Source organism: Ostrea edulis, chromosome 2, assembly GCF_947568905.1.
Source record: "Ostrea edulis chromosome 2, xbOstEdul1.1, whole genome shotgun sequence".
Lineage (NCBI taxonomy): Eukaryota > Metazoa > Mollusca > Bivalvia > Ostreida > Ostreidae > Ostrea > Ostrea edulis.
Window position 1 is genome coordinate 13479729 of NC_079165.1, and position 16461 is coordinate 13496189.

The 16461-nt window shown below is 32.5% G+C and overlaps 1 protein-coding gene across 1 annotated transcript; it reads right to left on the reverse strand.

The window, feature by feature from the left end:
• Positions 1–6727: 6727 nt before the first annotated feature.
• On the reverse strand, positions 6728–10020 carry LOC125678565 (patched domain-containing protein 3-like). Its single transcript, XM_048917122.2, has 3 exons — positions 9027–10020; positions 8663–8869; positions 6728–8568 (listed from the first exon to the last, which is right to left on the reverse strand). Exons 1-3 carry the CDS (start codon positions 10018–10020, stop codon positions 7181–7183), a joined length of 2589 nt encoding a protein of 862 aa, XP_048773079.2. The 3' UTR covers positions 6728–7180.
• Between the last annotated feature and the right edge of the window lie 6441 nt (positions 10021–16461).

Genomic DNA, 16461 nt, shown 5'->3' on the forward strand with positions numbered 1-16461 from the left:
AAGTAGCATCATAAAACCTTCTGTTGAATGCTCTTGCATTCGGCACACCTTTGCTGAAAAAATTTAAGCTTCCAACTATGCTTTGTACTTCTTGTAACTGTAATGACTTTTTAATAACGGCCATATTTAGCATAGATTTCAACTAGAGGAATTTTTACAACCATATCAACCGTATTTATTTCTAAACCTAAAAATATAATGCTTGTAGATGGCCCTACTGTTTTTTCATTTGCTAACGGTACACCCACCAAACTGCACAAATTCTGAAACTCTTCCATTAAATGTGAACATTCTTGAGTACCTACTCTTCCAATAAATAAGAAATCATCCAGATAATGATAAATCGTGCCAATACCTGTCTGTTTCTGTAGTTGCCAGTGTAAAAATGTTGAAAACTTTTCAAACAGATTACATGACATTGCACAACCCATTGGTAAACATTTGTCAATGTAATATTTACCTTGAAATTTGAAACCTAGCAAATCAAAATCACCAGGATGGATTATCATTAGTCTAAATGCAGATTTTATATCCATCTTAGCCAGCAATGTTCCTGTTCCCAACCTAGCTACTGTTTCTAAAACCTGATCTAAAGATGTATAAGCTACTGTACATTCTTGGGGATCTATGTAGTGATTAACACCGTTATTTTCTGGAAAAGATAGATGTGTAATTAATCGCCACATTCCCTCTTTTTTTGGTACAATGCCTATTGGCGATATTTTTAAATTTGATATTGGTTTATTTGAATATGGTCCCCCTATCCTTCCTTTTTCTACTTCATTATCTATTTTTTCTTTTGCTCTCTCAGGGTGTTTTTGACTGATGTAAGATTATCTGATTCACTCCCTATTCTTGGCCCTTTGTACCCTAATCTGAATCCAAATCTAAATCCTTGCAAAAGCTCTAAAGCTATATTTTTTTGAGGATAACTGTGTAACAATGATTCTAAATTGTTTATATCTATAGGGGTGGTCCCAAGCTTCCATACATTAGAAAGTTCCCCTTTGACCTCTGAATTGAGACCCCCCTCTTCCTCTTGTGTTTTGGTACTGACCCCTTGAAAATCTGTAATTTCCCTGTCCACGAAAATTACTAAAACCTTCCCCTTGTGTGCTGATGTTTTTTGATTGACAATAGTTGATGGGATGTTGACCCCCACACTTGATACATACATGCAAATATGCACAGGGTGATCTGAAGCATGAACCTTGGTAGTTGTAATTGTAGCATTTTTTACTCTGACTCTGGTAAGTTGGAGCAGCAGACAGAGTTTTAACAGCAGGTAAAACAAACATTAACCATAATTCTGAATCAACCTCACCCCATGGTTTTGTAGGGTTCTTTGCCATTTTTAATCTGAATTGTTGGTCATACTCTTTAAATCCAAGATTTCCTGACCTAGATGCTGCTAACCTAACATCATTCATGTATTTCAAAATTTCTAACGTTTTTGCCGGATGTGCTTCTAAATAAATACTGCAAAAAATTATAAATGCATCCGTCCATTGTTCAATGTTGTTGATTTTTTTAGAATTTTTCTCGGATGTTTGTAATTCCCCATTCACCATTACAATTGTTTGTTTTTGTGGCTCATTAGAATTAATCAACAGTTTTGCCAATTCTACATACTGACCACTGACTATTTTGTTTTTAATTTCTTGTGAAACATTAAGTCCAATGACATTGTTGTAACTGTTGACCATATTTGGTATATCTATGCCCTGTGTACCTCGAATGGTTTCCCTGGAATTCTCCATGCGGAATCCCGATGGTTCATCTCTGGGTGATACATCCAATTCTCCCTCAAATCCATTATTTGTTGATGTCTCCATTGTCGTCTGCTCTTGAAATTCAACTGGTCCTTCCACATTTTTATTTGTTCGCCCCTTTCTCATAACTTCACCTCCCTTCTTCTTTTTCGCCCTCGTTGATTTTTCTTTTGGCATGCTTTTTCTACAATTTAACTTATTTTCCGTAGCTTCTGAATCTTATAAACAATTAAAATGTTGTCTCGACTGTTATCTCACCGTTCTCCCGAAATTGCCTCGTCATAAAAGGAAATGATATTCTATTTGCCAACTTATTTCCGGTAGGATTCCGGAATAGTGTTTTCGAAAAAATCCTCAGAAATAAAATATATTTAAGTCTGGCTAAAATAAATGGATTTATAGTTAATTCTATAAATCTTATTATATAAATTGGGATCTGATAGACAAGAAATCCACACATTTCAGAGAAATTTTCGTCGCAAAAAAAATCAGAAAGGGAGGGGTGGGTGGGTATTGGTAGTAATGTCGATAGTTCAGGTGCCTGTGGATATTTGGTCAAACACTAAAATGGGTGGTTTGTTCCCAGTTAGTTACCCCCCTCCACCCTTTTTGAAATTGCCGGCCGGCTACGGGTCTGGTTAAACACCCGATAATCAATACCGGTAATTACATTTTAATTTTTCCTACATACATGTAGTTCACAGGTGCTTCAGTCCCCCCCTCCCCCCGGAATAAGCCACATGGGTGGAGTTATAAGTATGTTTGTTGAACATCTCTTTAATGAATATCAACAATGTCTTGCATACCCCAAAAGTCCAAAATAAATCAAAATAAGCCCATTTTATAAGTCATAATGTCACTGGGTATTAAGGGTATTCAATAATAAGGCTTATTTTGAGTTATTTTGGCCTTTTGGGGTACATGTAGGCAAGACATTGTCTCATGCAAAGTTGAACAAAAATAATTAAAATCAACTCAAGTAGGCTATTCGGGTGATCTTCATGTAAAATATGATCATTCAAGCAGAAAAAAAAAATGGTATGCGGGTAAACCTATAAATTAATCTAAAATAAGAATCCATTGCTACGGGGTGTCATCAGTTAATTTTATTCATATAACCTTCGATTCCATTTCAATTAAAGTGTACTATTTGAGGTGTATTCGACCTGGTTTTACCCACTTCCCGCTTTCTATGAACCTGAATTTCTACAGGCCTGTGTGCATATACATGTAATGACATGATTTATAATGTCAAAATATTGCCCTTAATATGAATCAGTGTGATAAGATAAGTTTTAAAACGTGGATAGATTATTTTTCTGTCGTAATGATACATGTAGTTAAGCTTCGTGGACCCTAAATAAATGTAAAAATAAATCGGAGAGAAATATTTATTCATGGTTCCGTTCGAATTTCCTCTATTCTTTATATATAATAGATGAGTACTTGACCCAAACACCCACAGCTACGTGCCTGTCTGGATGCTAAGCATACATCATAACATTTGTAGTTTTAAAAGAAATGTTTCGTTGTTTGGTAGCCTAAACATATTGGAAGAATAAGCATTCTGTCATAATTTAAGTTTATTTTGTATATGTATGTCTCTCTAACCTTTAATTTATTGTGACCTACATTTTGACTGGTTAATTTGGATTTTGAACTACGAAGCGGTTTATAAAAAGCGAAAACTGTCGCAAACCAATATATTGTATCAAATATTAAAGAAAATTAAAATCAGTCCTTATAATTTCATTTTCAACACGAAATGATGCAAACATTTTAAAATTTATTTCGTAATCAATGAATAGAAATAATTATTTCTTGCACCGCGCAAGGATTCGCTTAGCCACATACCGACGAAGTATCGAACTTGGAGGAAGCCATCGTAGTTCTTTGCATATCGGGGCATGTGCTCTAGTTATCAAATTTGGAAACGTATAGTTGAGTTTGTAGCGAACCTTGATAACAGAAGATATGTGTGGGTTATGTAGGCCCGATGTTTACATCGCAGTGTAAGATCAACTTTGAAGTCGTTCCTACTTGTTTCATAAACTTCGGATGCTACATATGTACATGAATACGTCGCGTCATGCACCAGAACATTCATTATAATTTGCAATGTTTTATTTAATAACAAATTCAAACCACAATATCACTTACCAAAGCACGCAGCATTGTCGCCAATTGAATCCGACATAGTAAATTATGAAAGCAATTCACATATGTCATCTGGTACATTGTGCAAGACATTACACATATTATGCTTTGATAGTCGGATCAAGCAATCCCCAGAGTAAAAAAATAATGAAATAGGAATTTGCATATACATGTACTTGCATTTTTGATATACCTTTCTTTATTTCACATATGACATTGTTGTATCAGTGTGTTTTTGATTTTACCATTAATTTTTTATGATAGTTGTAAACAAAGACTGTACGTTTCGTTTGAAATAATGGGAAAAAACAGTCTGACAATACAGTATGGTATTGTGCACGTTTAATTCCGCTGACTTTCAATTTCATTCTCTAGAAAAGCTTACCAGCGTAACAGTGCTCCGTGGTGTAATGTAAAAGTAGAAAAGAAAAAGTAGTGCCGTCTTGGTTATCAAAGGGTCGTGTCCCTGTAACCAAGTTACATTTATACAATATAAAGGATTTTTTCAGCGTACTTAACCAGTTAAATTACAAGTTACAAGAAAAATAAAATTATTTTCTTAGTAGGCAGAATTTATTCTAAAGCTACATGAGAAAAAAACCTACACCATTTCTTGCTGTTGCCTTCAATTCGACATTCGAATACATGTATATCGACGGCGTTTCATATATCAACAATCATTAATAAGTATTGATCATTTTCATTCATATATCGGTTCGATATATATCAGTCAATTCGAAATGAAAAAGCACTAGGAAGTCCCCCCAGATCTACTTCCATTTTGGATACTCTATTGCATTCGGCAAACGTCGGTAGATTCCGGTAGCCTCCGGTGCCCTACATCTACCCTCCAACATCATACGTCTTTTCAGATCTGCTTTGAATTTAGATATTTTATTGAACATAGATGAAACTAACGACTCAATTTCATGACAAACGGGATGACTTCAGCTTCTTCATTGTCAGCTTCCCCTATTTATGTATCAATATTCCATTATCACCTGTGTATGGTTTCATTTCTCTCTCAAACAAGAATTGGTTCTCGGTACGATCAGTTTTAAAATTGAGACAAGGTATTAGCAAACAAGTTGGTGTTGCATGGGTTTTAACAATCTTGTTTGAAGTCAACCATTCGCAAAGTCTATGGTCGTTGTAGCGATCAAGTTTGCCGACACAACTTGTCATTGTGTCTAATGCTGTCTGACATTCGTGTTTCATACCGATTGTTAGGTCTTTACACACTGTTTGTGATTACAGATTACTTTGTCTACCTAATCAAGGTATAGGACTCACGGAAGGTGTGACCGGCCGACGGAGGATATCACTCGTCCTAGGCACCTGGTCCCTTCTTTGGTAGTCTAGGGGTCCGTATTTCCTCACTACTCTACATGTTGAATTTGTTACAGGAGTCATGAGACTGATTACTGTTCAATATATTCAACTTTTCAATTGTATATAGTTAGCAGGATTATGTTCTCTTTGACACCAGTAAAGCTCCATTATAAAAATGAAACACAACACTTTTGTCAGGAATCAGAATGTTCATTATTGAGAGAATATATGTCAAAATAAATCACCTAACAATAAAAATATGTACTGTACTTCTGCCTAATGTATAAACAAAAAGGCATGTTAAACAAATAAACGAATCCGACAAATAAAACACAAAACAATGACGACAATGCGTTGACAGTACATAATAGAAAAAAAAATCATAGTTGCGAACTTCTAAAAAGTGCAAAAATGGGGCGATGATCTTATTGCATGGCCCGGTAAAGCAGTTCGTGTGAACTATGATTTTTACTATCGGAAGAGTGACAAAAGTTGTTCCATTATTTTACATGCATTTGTGAATTTTCATGGAATGATATAAAACAGGAAGGTTCGGTTGTAAATAAGAGTTTATTGTTGAATTTCCGCTAGGATTCGATGCATGATATGAACAAGTAATCAAATATACTAAAGAGACTGAGGTACACTCTATTTGGTTTATAAAAATATTTATGAAAATAGAGGAACTTGCTTTAATTTAAATATATTTTTGTAATTTACTGCTAAATCTTTAAGAAAAATATCAGCTAAAAAACGATAGAATAGAAAATCATATTCTAAAACCAAATTGGAATGAAATGGCCAAAATCAAAATATATTGCAATTTTTCAAATACGGATTCATCAAACCCCCTACTTGCAAAATAATTTACAAGTCTTATGAATTCATAAAGCAAACTCACTACTTAATGAAAAGTACTTAAAATTAGCAGCTATTCAAATAATGTACGCATGTAGTAATTTCTATCAATTTTGATCGGGATTGGTACGTTTTCCTCTCGTTTGATTAAAAATATTTTGTAAAGCTGATCATTTAATTTCAATTTATTTTTTGTAATATACATAGATCATTTCTCCAAAATGACATGTTTCTTTAAAATTTCAGCAGTAGATTTGAAGAAGAAAAAAACCAAACGTATTAACAATTAGCCGATATAATTTTCATAAATTAGAACGTCTACATGAGCCTATTTGGCAGGTGATATTAGAAATTTAAATCATGAATCAAATCAAGTTTGAATTTTAAAATTTCTTATTGGCAAACAAAACACCATTTTACATTCCTGAAAAAATCATATTAAATCATACTTGATGAGAGGCATTAAATAAAAATGTATGGTAATGAATCACATTAAACTGGTGAGTGGCACGAAGTGGACAACTACGCGTATCGATAGATAGTTAGATAGATAGACGGCCATATATATATATATATATATAGAGAGAGAGAGAGAGAGAGAGAGAGAGAGAGAGAGAGAGAGAGAGCAGAGAGAGAGGCAGGTTACTTAAACATAATTTAATGTCCATAAATTAGAATTATTCAATGTGAATTATATTAATTCAATGTTCACTAAATGTCGATATGATATAACCCCGTGGAAATCTGGATTAGAATAGATCATTCGTACTCCGTGCTTTTCATAACAGGCGAGTAATGGGGCGATCCTTCGGATGAGACTACGAAAACAGAGGTTCCGTGTACCACAGTCATAAGTGCCGAGCAAAGGCCTAAATTTTGAAACCATTCACTGGCAATGATGACGTGTCCGTATGAGTGAAATATTCTCGAGAGGAACGTTAAGCAATATACAATCACTCAATCAATCGATATGATATAAGAATACATTACAGTTACTCACAAAGAAGACATCACATTGACAATATCCTTTAGTCTTCATTAAATTCATTTATGAAAATATATCAATTCGTCGCATTCAGGTTTCTAACAGAAGAACCTGTCTTCTTCTCGGCATTCGCAACCCTTGTCTTATTTGCCAATGATATGAAACCAAACAAGAGCAAAGGAAGGAATAAGGCTGCATGAATCAGTCCAAATATAATCACAAGAAACATGACCTTCCCAAATGAGAGAAATATGTAACTACTAGAAAAGGCTAGCATTAGTATACCAAGCAAAGAGGAAAGAGCGGCATTGAAAACAGGTCCACCCGCCTTATCTATAGCCTTTTTTATCACATCATTTTCAAATCTGGCCGATAAGAATGCATGACATATATGTACGCTAAAATCTACCGAAAACCCTACACTCATGACGAGGTGGATCATTGTGATTGAACTCAAGGTCAGATCCCAAAAGTACATGAAACCAAATATCCCAACAATGATACTCACCAATGTTACAGCAACGGTAACAACCATCAACGGCTTAGGCATGAAAACAAGCGTCACAACCAACATAACGACAACTGCTATACCAACAGTTTGTAAAGTACTGGGTAATATTTGTACGAATTGTTCAAAAAATATGAAGGCCGGTGTGAAAAAGAAGCATGGGAGTGACGCAGACTCACTTATTTCACGCAATCGTTTCATCAAAGATCCTTGACTCTCTGTAGATTTTATGTTGATAGCTTTCACATAAAATTTTGATGATATGATTTTTGTTTCAGAAATGTCAAAAACTACATCATTTGAAAAACGGGGCGCGCTGTTTAGAAAGGATTTCAAACCATTAATGAAATTGACTTCAGTATTGTTGTTATAGAATGGAGATCGCTTGTAAGCTTGTAACCAGTTAATTTCAAAAGTGTCATCTATCGCTGGATCTTGCTTAGCTTTGGATATGATTACCGAGCCGTGATATTGTGTTGAGGGTAGGGAATATTTCTGCTCAGTTTTAATGCATATCGCAATGACCAGCTCGACAGTAAAAAACTTGTCATCCCAAGAGCTGTATTTATAAAAATAAGAATTTTCTGAAACTAAATTGTACAAAAGAAGACCCTGTTTCAAATGGACTGTTCCATAGATAGCGGCTGTTATATATACCAAAAACAAAATGCATATTATAATTTTTCCTGCAATATGAGAAAGCACTCTGATAGCAATTTGTTTAGGATATTTTTCCAGAAAGCTCTCTACATCTTCTCGTGTTTCTGGGATTTTACCGGACATGCAAATATTTGTCTGCATTTTGTCTTCGACTGTTGAATTTCCCGAATTTTCTTTATTCAATTTCAGACAGCATAAACAGTAATGTCGTTCTTCCTTTGTTCGTTTTTCATTCAAACAAATTGCCGGCGATAGGAAAAATAGCTGATTGAAATAACAAAATAATACGGCCACCCCTGAAAGAAAAATACACTATCGATGAAAGGGTATTTACAAAATAAAATGGACTGTACAAAGAAAATTCAGAATTTGTTGAATACAACATTTTACCGGTAAATATGCAAAAATTCCTGATGCTGATGAATACAGAGGATGCTCCAATAGCAAATGCCAGAAGATTTGTGATAGACGTTATGCTTATTGCTATCCCGGTCTTTTTCAGCATGTGTTTCATCCTGTTTTCTATTGACTCAGTCGACAAGGATGGTGCTTCAGCCATTCCAGACATCAAAATAAACATGTCGTCAATGCCTATTCCTATTAGAAGCTTTCATTATGCAACATGCAACAATATTTGCATACAATTATAATTTAAGTACATGTAATGAAATACGTATATGATTAGATTTTTGTAAACATTGAACAGATTCTATGAACTTTATTCTGTTAAGCACACATTTGAAAATATTCTCACCAATTATCAAGAAAGGCATAACTCCCACAATATTGGTAAATTTCACCCCTATTCCACAAACAAATCCAAGGGCAGACCCGATCGCCAAGACTGGTGCAATGACTCCCGCTATCCCTAGATTAAGTCTGTTCGCTATGTTATTACATTTCAGCCAAGGCGAGGCTGACGCCAGACAAGCGTATGTCATCATCAGGGTGAATGTCAGCGAGAAAAACTTGATGTCCCCGTTTGTGTTTTTGTCAAGCTCTGTTCCAAGAGAATCGGAAGTTGCAAACCCAATATCTGTTATGTTTGTTTTTAAATTAGTGATTTGTGTTAAAAATGCCTGTTCCCACATCTCGGACAATGACGTATTCTGTCGGAGATAGTATCGCAACTTTACCCCGATAGTGGAAAGAAGCATGGAATTGTTGGTTTCCGAACGTGCAAAAAGAGGAGAAATTACATTTGAATTAAACATAGGAAATGATACATTTTTAGACACGAATTGTTGTTGAAAATTTGGTGTCAAAACGATGTTTCCAAATATATTACATCCAGAATTGCTTAAGGCACATACATCAGCATACTTGTAAGTTGATCCACTTGGTTCCTGAATAGTTATCAAATTCCTGATGAAGTCATCAATATTGTTTATTTCATCAACGTAGAACTGATTCATGATGTCTGACGTATTCTTTGAAATAATCATTATGTCTGCATATCTGCCAAATGTCGCCAACTGATATGATTCAAAATTGCTGGTTGTTGGATCAGAAAAAACATTTTTCAAAAATTCTCGGTCTTTAAATGATTGGCTTTTCTCTGGGGTGTACAGGACCTCCACATCATTTTCAACCGATATATTTATGAAACCAAGCAAACAAAGCAGATTTGCTGAAATGCAGATGGCTAGAATTGTTATCGGATGTTTTGAGATAAAACCACCCAATTTTGCAAAGATGTCTTCAGTAAATCTTTCATATTTTTCATAGCAATTTTCACATTTTCCCATTTTTGCAAATCTCGAAAATCTGAAATAGAGGTAAAGAGGAGGGTTATAAAACAATTGTAAAACTGATATCAAACGAATTGGAACTTTGTCAAAATTAAACCGTTAAATAATATTACCATTTGCAAGCTGAAGGCTACAAAGATGATTTGGTAGAGATGGAAACCTTATACATACATGTATGTCTATGTTTATGCTTAATATGTATTAGTAATATTGTTTTTGGGTAGATTCAAATGCTGACCTTTTACTTGTTTAATTGATTAAGATTTAATATTTCGGTAACATTTGTAATTTCTGTGACAATACTTATATTTCAAAATATTCTCAGCGGAAGCAAACATCGACAAAGATTGTTTGATATCTGATTATTAAATGTAATGTTAAATAAATGTATACATACCACATTCTACAGTCAACGACAAAGAAATACGACAGAAAGTTCTGTATTAATATAACTTCCTTAATGTTTTGTCGCTATGCGTCAGGTTGTTAAAACACATTGCATTATCAGTTTAAGAGGAAAGATCGATCAGTAGTTGTATTTATGCTATTAAATCATTTACGTTTCTGCCAGACAAGAGAGAAAGAGAAAGAGAGATTGTGTGTACAGAGAGATTATTCATATTAATTCATATTGTCAGGAAATAGCATGCGGTGTGCAATCGCGAATAATATATTATATAGCAATAAAGCATTTTCAAACTATTAATACTTTTATTGTGTTAATGAAAATAAAAAACAAAAGAATCAATTTAACATCATGTATATTCTCTTTGCTGTATGATTTCACCTTTTCTAAAAAATGAAACATGTGTCGCTATATGGGATATTTGGAAGGACCTATTTTCCATTTTTCCCATAAGCTCTTTTTTTCCATTTTTTTTTTTTTTGGTCACATACAGTACATCAGACACTTACACAAACATACCTTTCATACATGCATACATGCTTCAATCTCCCTGTGGTTTAAGTTACTTGCTGTACAATAGTGAAAGTAATAATAATAACAATAATACATGTACTAAAAATAATGACAAGTACGTGTAGTAATAATTAATCAATTGCAAACATATTTTCCCACTTCATCCATATTTTATCAAAGTTATGTATTTTAAATGTTTGAATTGCAGCATATTTCTCAACATGATATTTAAACTTTAAGTGACATAGTAATCCAACAAGATTTGGTTCTTTATTCTGCATTAAACAGATAAATATGTATTGTTTAGCATATAGAATTATAAAGTTTATAACTTTATTATTTAAAGGCAGTGGAATTTCACCAAATATTATATTTGACACATTAAAACCAATTCTTTCTGAATTTTTTCTATATATATGAAGACTTAACTCACTTCACAGTGTTTGGGTCTTATTACAAGAAGTAAATATATGTGTTATTGTTTCAATATTACTTGTACAAAATCTACAGAGATCATTTGTTTTAACACTAATGTTTTTCAAATAATAACCAACAGGAAGAATTCTATGTAAAATTCTAAACTGTATCCACTGAACAGAAGAATCACTAGATATTTTGAAACAAATTTTAATCACATCTTGCACTGAAATATCATCTACTCCATATGAAGATAGTTCAGTTTTCCACTTGCCCATAGAAGTTGGGATATCTTCTTTTGCATTTAAAATATTGTAAATAATATTAGAACATCTTTCATGTAATAAAACTGGTTAAAAAAATATAGGCATACATGGATTAACATTTTGTTTGGTTGAGTGTCTATCAATTGACAGACATTTTAAATATTTTGAAATTGCAGTAATAATGCTATTGTGTTTCATTACACATACTTCTTGAATATTGTATAAACACTGAAATTTTTCTATGGTATGGAAGTCACAATCAGTATCAAAAAAATCTGGAACAGCTTTAATCCCCTTTTCATACCATTTCTCATAAAACACAGGTTTTCCCGCAATTATAATATTAGAATTGTACCACACTGGAATATTATGAAAATTATTTTTAATATTTGGAAGATTTTGACAGGTCTTCAAATAAAAGAAACAAGCATTAAAAACATCCTTCCAAACAACATTGCTTTTACCACATAATTGTACCACAATAAAACTATCTCCAAAGTCATATAATTTCTTTAAAATATCATTTCCATACATGACAAAAAAAATATTCATCCATGGACCTAGTAAGCCTTTTAATCCAAGAGCATTTCAATGATGTAATAAAGTTGCTTATATCAACCATCTTGATACCACCTGATAGATAGTCTTGTGTTATCAGAGACCTCTTAACTTTATCTACACTAGATTTCCATTGGAATTCAAAAATAATTTTGTATAAATAAGAAATTGTTTCTTTCTTTGGAGTAGGAAGTGATATAAACAAATGATTCAATTTTGGAATAAGCAAGGTTTTAATGACAGTAGCCCGCCCAATGGGAGTAAGAATCCTTCTTTTCCACTGTTCAATAAGAACAACGATTTTTGGTATTTGAATTCCGAAATTTATATCTTCAAGTTCAGTAAGGTCACCTGAAAAATTAATACCCAATATATTAAAAGTTGTTGATCCCCAATTTAATTTCCATCTTGTATGGTGAAAAACTTGATCTGAAAATTTCCCATAATCTCTTTATAGATAACCTACTATCATTTTTTTCAGCAAGCGATTATGAAAATTTTAGAATAGTAAATTCTACGGATAGTTTGATGGGTGTGCTTCCAAACAAATATAGCATTGTCCTAATGCCTTCGTCCCGAATTCTAAGTGAATGCCACGATTTCATTTTTTTAAAAATCTTATTTCAATTTTGAGTTAGTGACAGTAACAAAGAGATATTGCTTACAAAATGGTTTCTGTAATAAATTGAAATTATCCTTTTGAATTTTAAAATTTTAAGTTTAAATAGAATTTATCTCAAATTCTTACCTAATGTAAGGATTTTATATTCTATTTATTTTTTATTATTCATTTTATTCCAATTTAATGACAATAACTAAGAAATAATTTTTACAAAACCGTTTCCGTAATAATTATCTATTGTTTTGGACTTGGAAATTCTATGTTTAAATTATATTTGTACATACAATCTTCTGAAAATCGAAAAGATTCAAGGGAAATTGAATTCTTAAAATGTTTATATTCTTGCATAAGTGTAAACAAATTCATCAAAAATGTCTTCATTTTACAATGACTATTTCACAGAAAAACTGAATAATGGAGTAAAACGTTTTTATTTATTAAACATTCTTTACTTATGAAACGTATATCAAGAAATTGCCACTCCCGAAGTCTATGTCTCTTCAAGTTAAATTATTATCATTGCTATGTTATACAAACTCGAAAGTTCAGGAAAATATTTGTTCTTGGCGAAGAAAAACATGAATATAATTAGAAAATCAATAATACGTGACGTTATTTGACTATGTATGTAATTGTATTATATATCATATACTTTGTATATATATTGTAATTCCTATGGGATGTTATGCCGCACGAAATAATGAAACTTAAACCTTGTGAAATGTACACGTACTACTACGCTGTAAAACATGATGTGACACTTTACACGAATGTTTATTTCAAGGAAAGGGATATACAGCCTGTGCCTCCTGCACGTCCTATTCCATTAACATGTTTATGCATATTGTTTAGAAACTAGAAAGTGATCTTATTAGACAATATCTTATTAGGTAAATCATAGCAAGGCTTAGACAGCACTCTGGGCCTATACAGATGTGAGCCTTCTCCTTCAATAGTAATTGCAATATTGTAATAAAGGACTTAAAAATGAATACTATCATAAATTTGTCTCCAATAAAATTATGTATGTTAAAAGAGCCAAAACAGAATATTTTACAAGATCTTTTATTATTTCAGCAGCAATTTTGTGGAATTCATTACCAGATTTTATAAGAAAAGCATCACTACCACATCTTTAAATTTCAAACATTATTTTGATTCTCAATAATACTCATGTGTTTATGGTCTCTTTTTATGTAGTTCTTATCTGTATTTACATTTGTACTTAAACTGTGCTATTTTCAAGTTTTGTGACTGAGTGATTGATTTTATACGTTTAGCGTTCCACTCGAGAATTTTTCACTCACATGGATATTTCACCTTTGCCAGTGACGGCCTGCAAAAGTTTGGCCTATGCTTTGCGCTTACGCCCTTTGAGCAGGTAGGGATCTTTATCGTGCCACACCTGCTGTGACACGAGCCTCGGTTTTTGCGGTCTCATCCGAAGGACCGCCCCATTTTGTCGCCTCATTTGACAAGAAAGGGGTACCGATGACCTATTCCAACCCGGATTCCCACGGGGTCATGTTTTGTTATACATGTTCGCAATATGTATATATGCTATGGACAGGACCACAATGTAAACAAATTTGTTGAATAATTGTGCAATTCTGTATAAATAAAGGATATTAATATTATCATCATGTCTAAATGTTGAAAATAACCTAATGGTGATGAGCATGTACCTTGTAAAACATAACTCTTTAGAGGCCATAATAAAAAGATACTCTCGTGGAAATTTTTAAACAAGTTTTCGGGTTTTAAAAATTAAATTCAAATAGTTATTCGAAGCATAGACGTTATTATATATATATATATATATATATATATATATATATATATATATATATACAAAAGATGTCTAATGGTATAGATGATCACAATAGGAAGTCTTTCTGACGTATTTCGGTAAATAACCTGTCCTATACCAAACACAAGCCTGCAATGTGCATTTTTTTTTGTTTTGTTTTTTTGCAATACTCGTAAGTGAAATGCAAATAAAAACTATTTCGATTATATATCTGTAATATAATTCTTGCTCTGAGTGAAATGCAACGGATTGGCCCGGACGTTGAAACAAACAAACAAACAAAAAAACAAAAAAACAAACAAACAAAAAAAAGAGAGAGAAACCATTAAAGGAAAATATTAATCTCATTCATTTTTCTCGGATTATATGTTTTCAGAAGATGCATACATGGATAATTAAAATATTTTGACAAATTGCCATCCACAGTAAATAATTTCTTTTTGAGAATGCTTGTCTGGAGAAGAAGTGATATAGGAAACGGGGGCTTTGCTTGATAACACGATATGATGAAGAAGTACAGGTTAAAACAACCTTCAATGGTATACATACAAATAGAAATTCCATCCTCCACTTCATTTTTGTTACATAAGTGCAAATGGTCGAGTCTTAGCACGTTAATGTACCTGTGACTTTTATCATAGTTAACATTCAGAGAGTGTGTGGATATAACCCTTTTTATTTATTTGTTTAAAAATTTAGTTAACAATTGGAAACAACATTTAGATGTATTATTAAACAGGCTTTAACAACTTAAAATGAAAGAATCAGGAAACACTTGTTTTATAAGAAAAAGATTTTTTTCAGGGATGATATAATTTGGGCTTTTTTTAAAATTCCAAATCATGACCGAAAAATAGTTTTTGTTTTATACTTTATATTGCGTAGTCACTGACCCAAATATTACAAGTTTATGTGTTTTTTTAATTCCCAGAATCGCATATGATTTCATTCTAACACATCTGTTGTTGAAATGTACATCAATATTGCAAATCACCCTTACCTAAAATAGTTTCATAGATCAATACCCAAACTTCAAAATATACCATGACATTACTTATATACTTTGTATTCAAATACGTAAAATTCAATATGAACCCTTTCAATATCCATAGCCTCATGAAGACGTAACATTTCACATCTACAATGTCAATTTCGAATCAATTGATGTTTTGGTAGAATGAAAAGAAAGATAACTCAAAACTACCAATATGGGTAAGATAGACTTGCTTAACCCTTTCTCTATCGGTACATTTAAGAGGTTTTTAAAGACTAAATGACAATATGTTTACATCGACTAAAATCTGCATGTATCACGATTTGGAATAGGTATATGACATATGATTTTGTTAGGAATTGAACAGGGAATAATTGCTTATAAAGTTTGTCAAGGTATCCCATGACCTCAAAGATGTCTACGGGGTCAAAGGTCATATAAGTGCACATTTGTGCAATTTTTTCTCTCTGAAATATATATATTACGACCCCTCTCACTAGATTATAGTCAAAAATAGGAATTTTTAAATGTATGAGCTGATGTGCCAATAAAAATACTACAAAAGCATCACAATAAAATAAATTAATTTTATTGACAAACAAATATTTTTGGTTGCTAAGTAACAACACTCATAGTACAATTTTGACCATAATTTGCCTTTCTGCATACATTCGACACAATTTAAACATAATTACATTGAATGATGATTAGTAAATGTCACATTATTTTAAAAATATAATCTTTAAATAAATCTTAATCATCTTAAAAGGTTTTTAACAAAAATATGATGAGGAGAATTAAGGTCAAAGGTCATAAAATGGAAACTTTGTACTTTATATACATTGTACATGT

Bases quoted from the DNA above. Each gene is read 5' to 3' on its own strand.
- LOC125678565 (XM_048917122.2), bottom strand. From the start codon at position 10,020: ATGGGAAAATGTGAAAATTGCTATGAAAAATATGAAAGATTTACTGAA. The intron at 8,870-9,026 runs GTGAGAATATTT...AGCTTCTAATAG, and splicing joins TATGCCTTTCTTGATAATTG to GAATAGGCATTGACGACATG. The intron at 8,569-8,662 runs GTAAAATGTTGT...TTTTTCTTTCAG, and splicing joins GAATTTTTGCATATTTACCG to GGGTGGCCGTATTATTTTGT.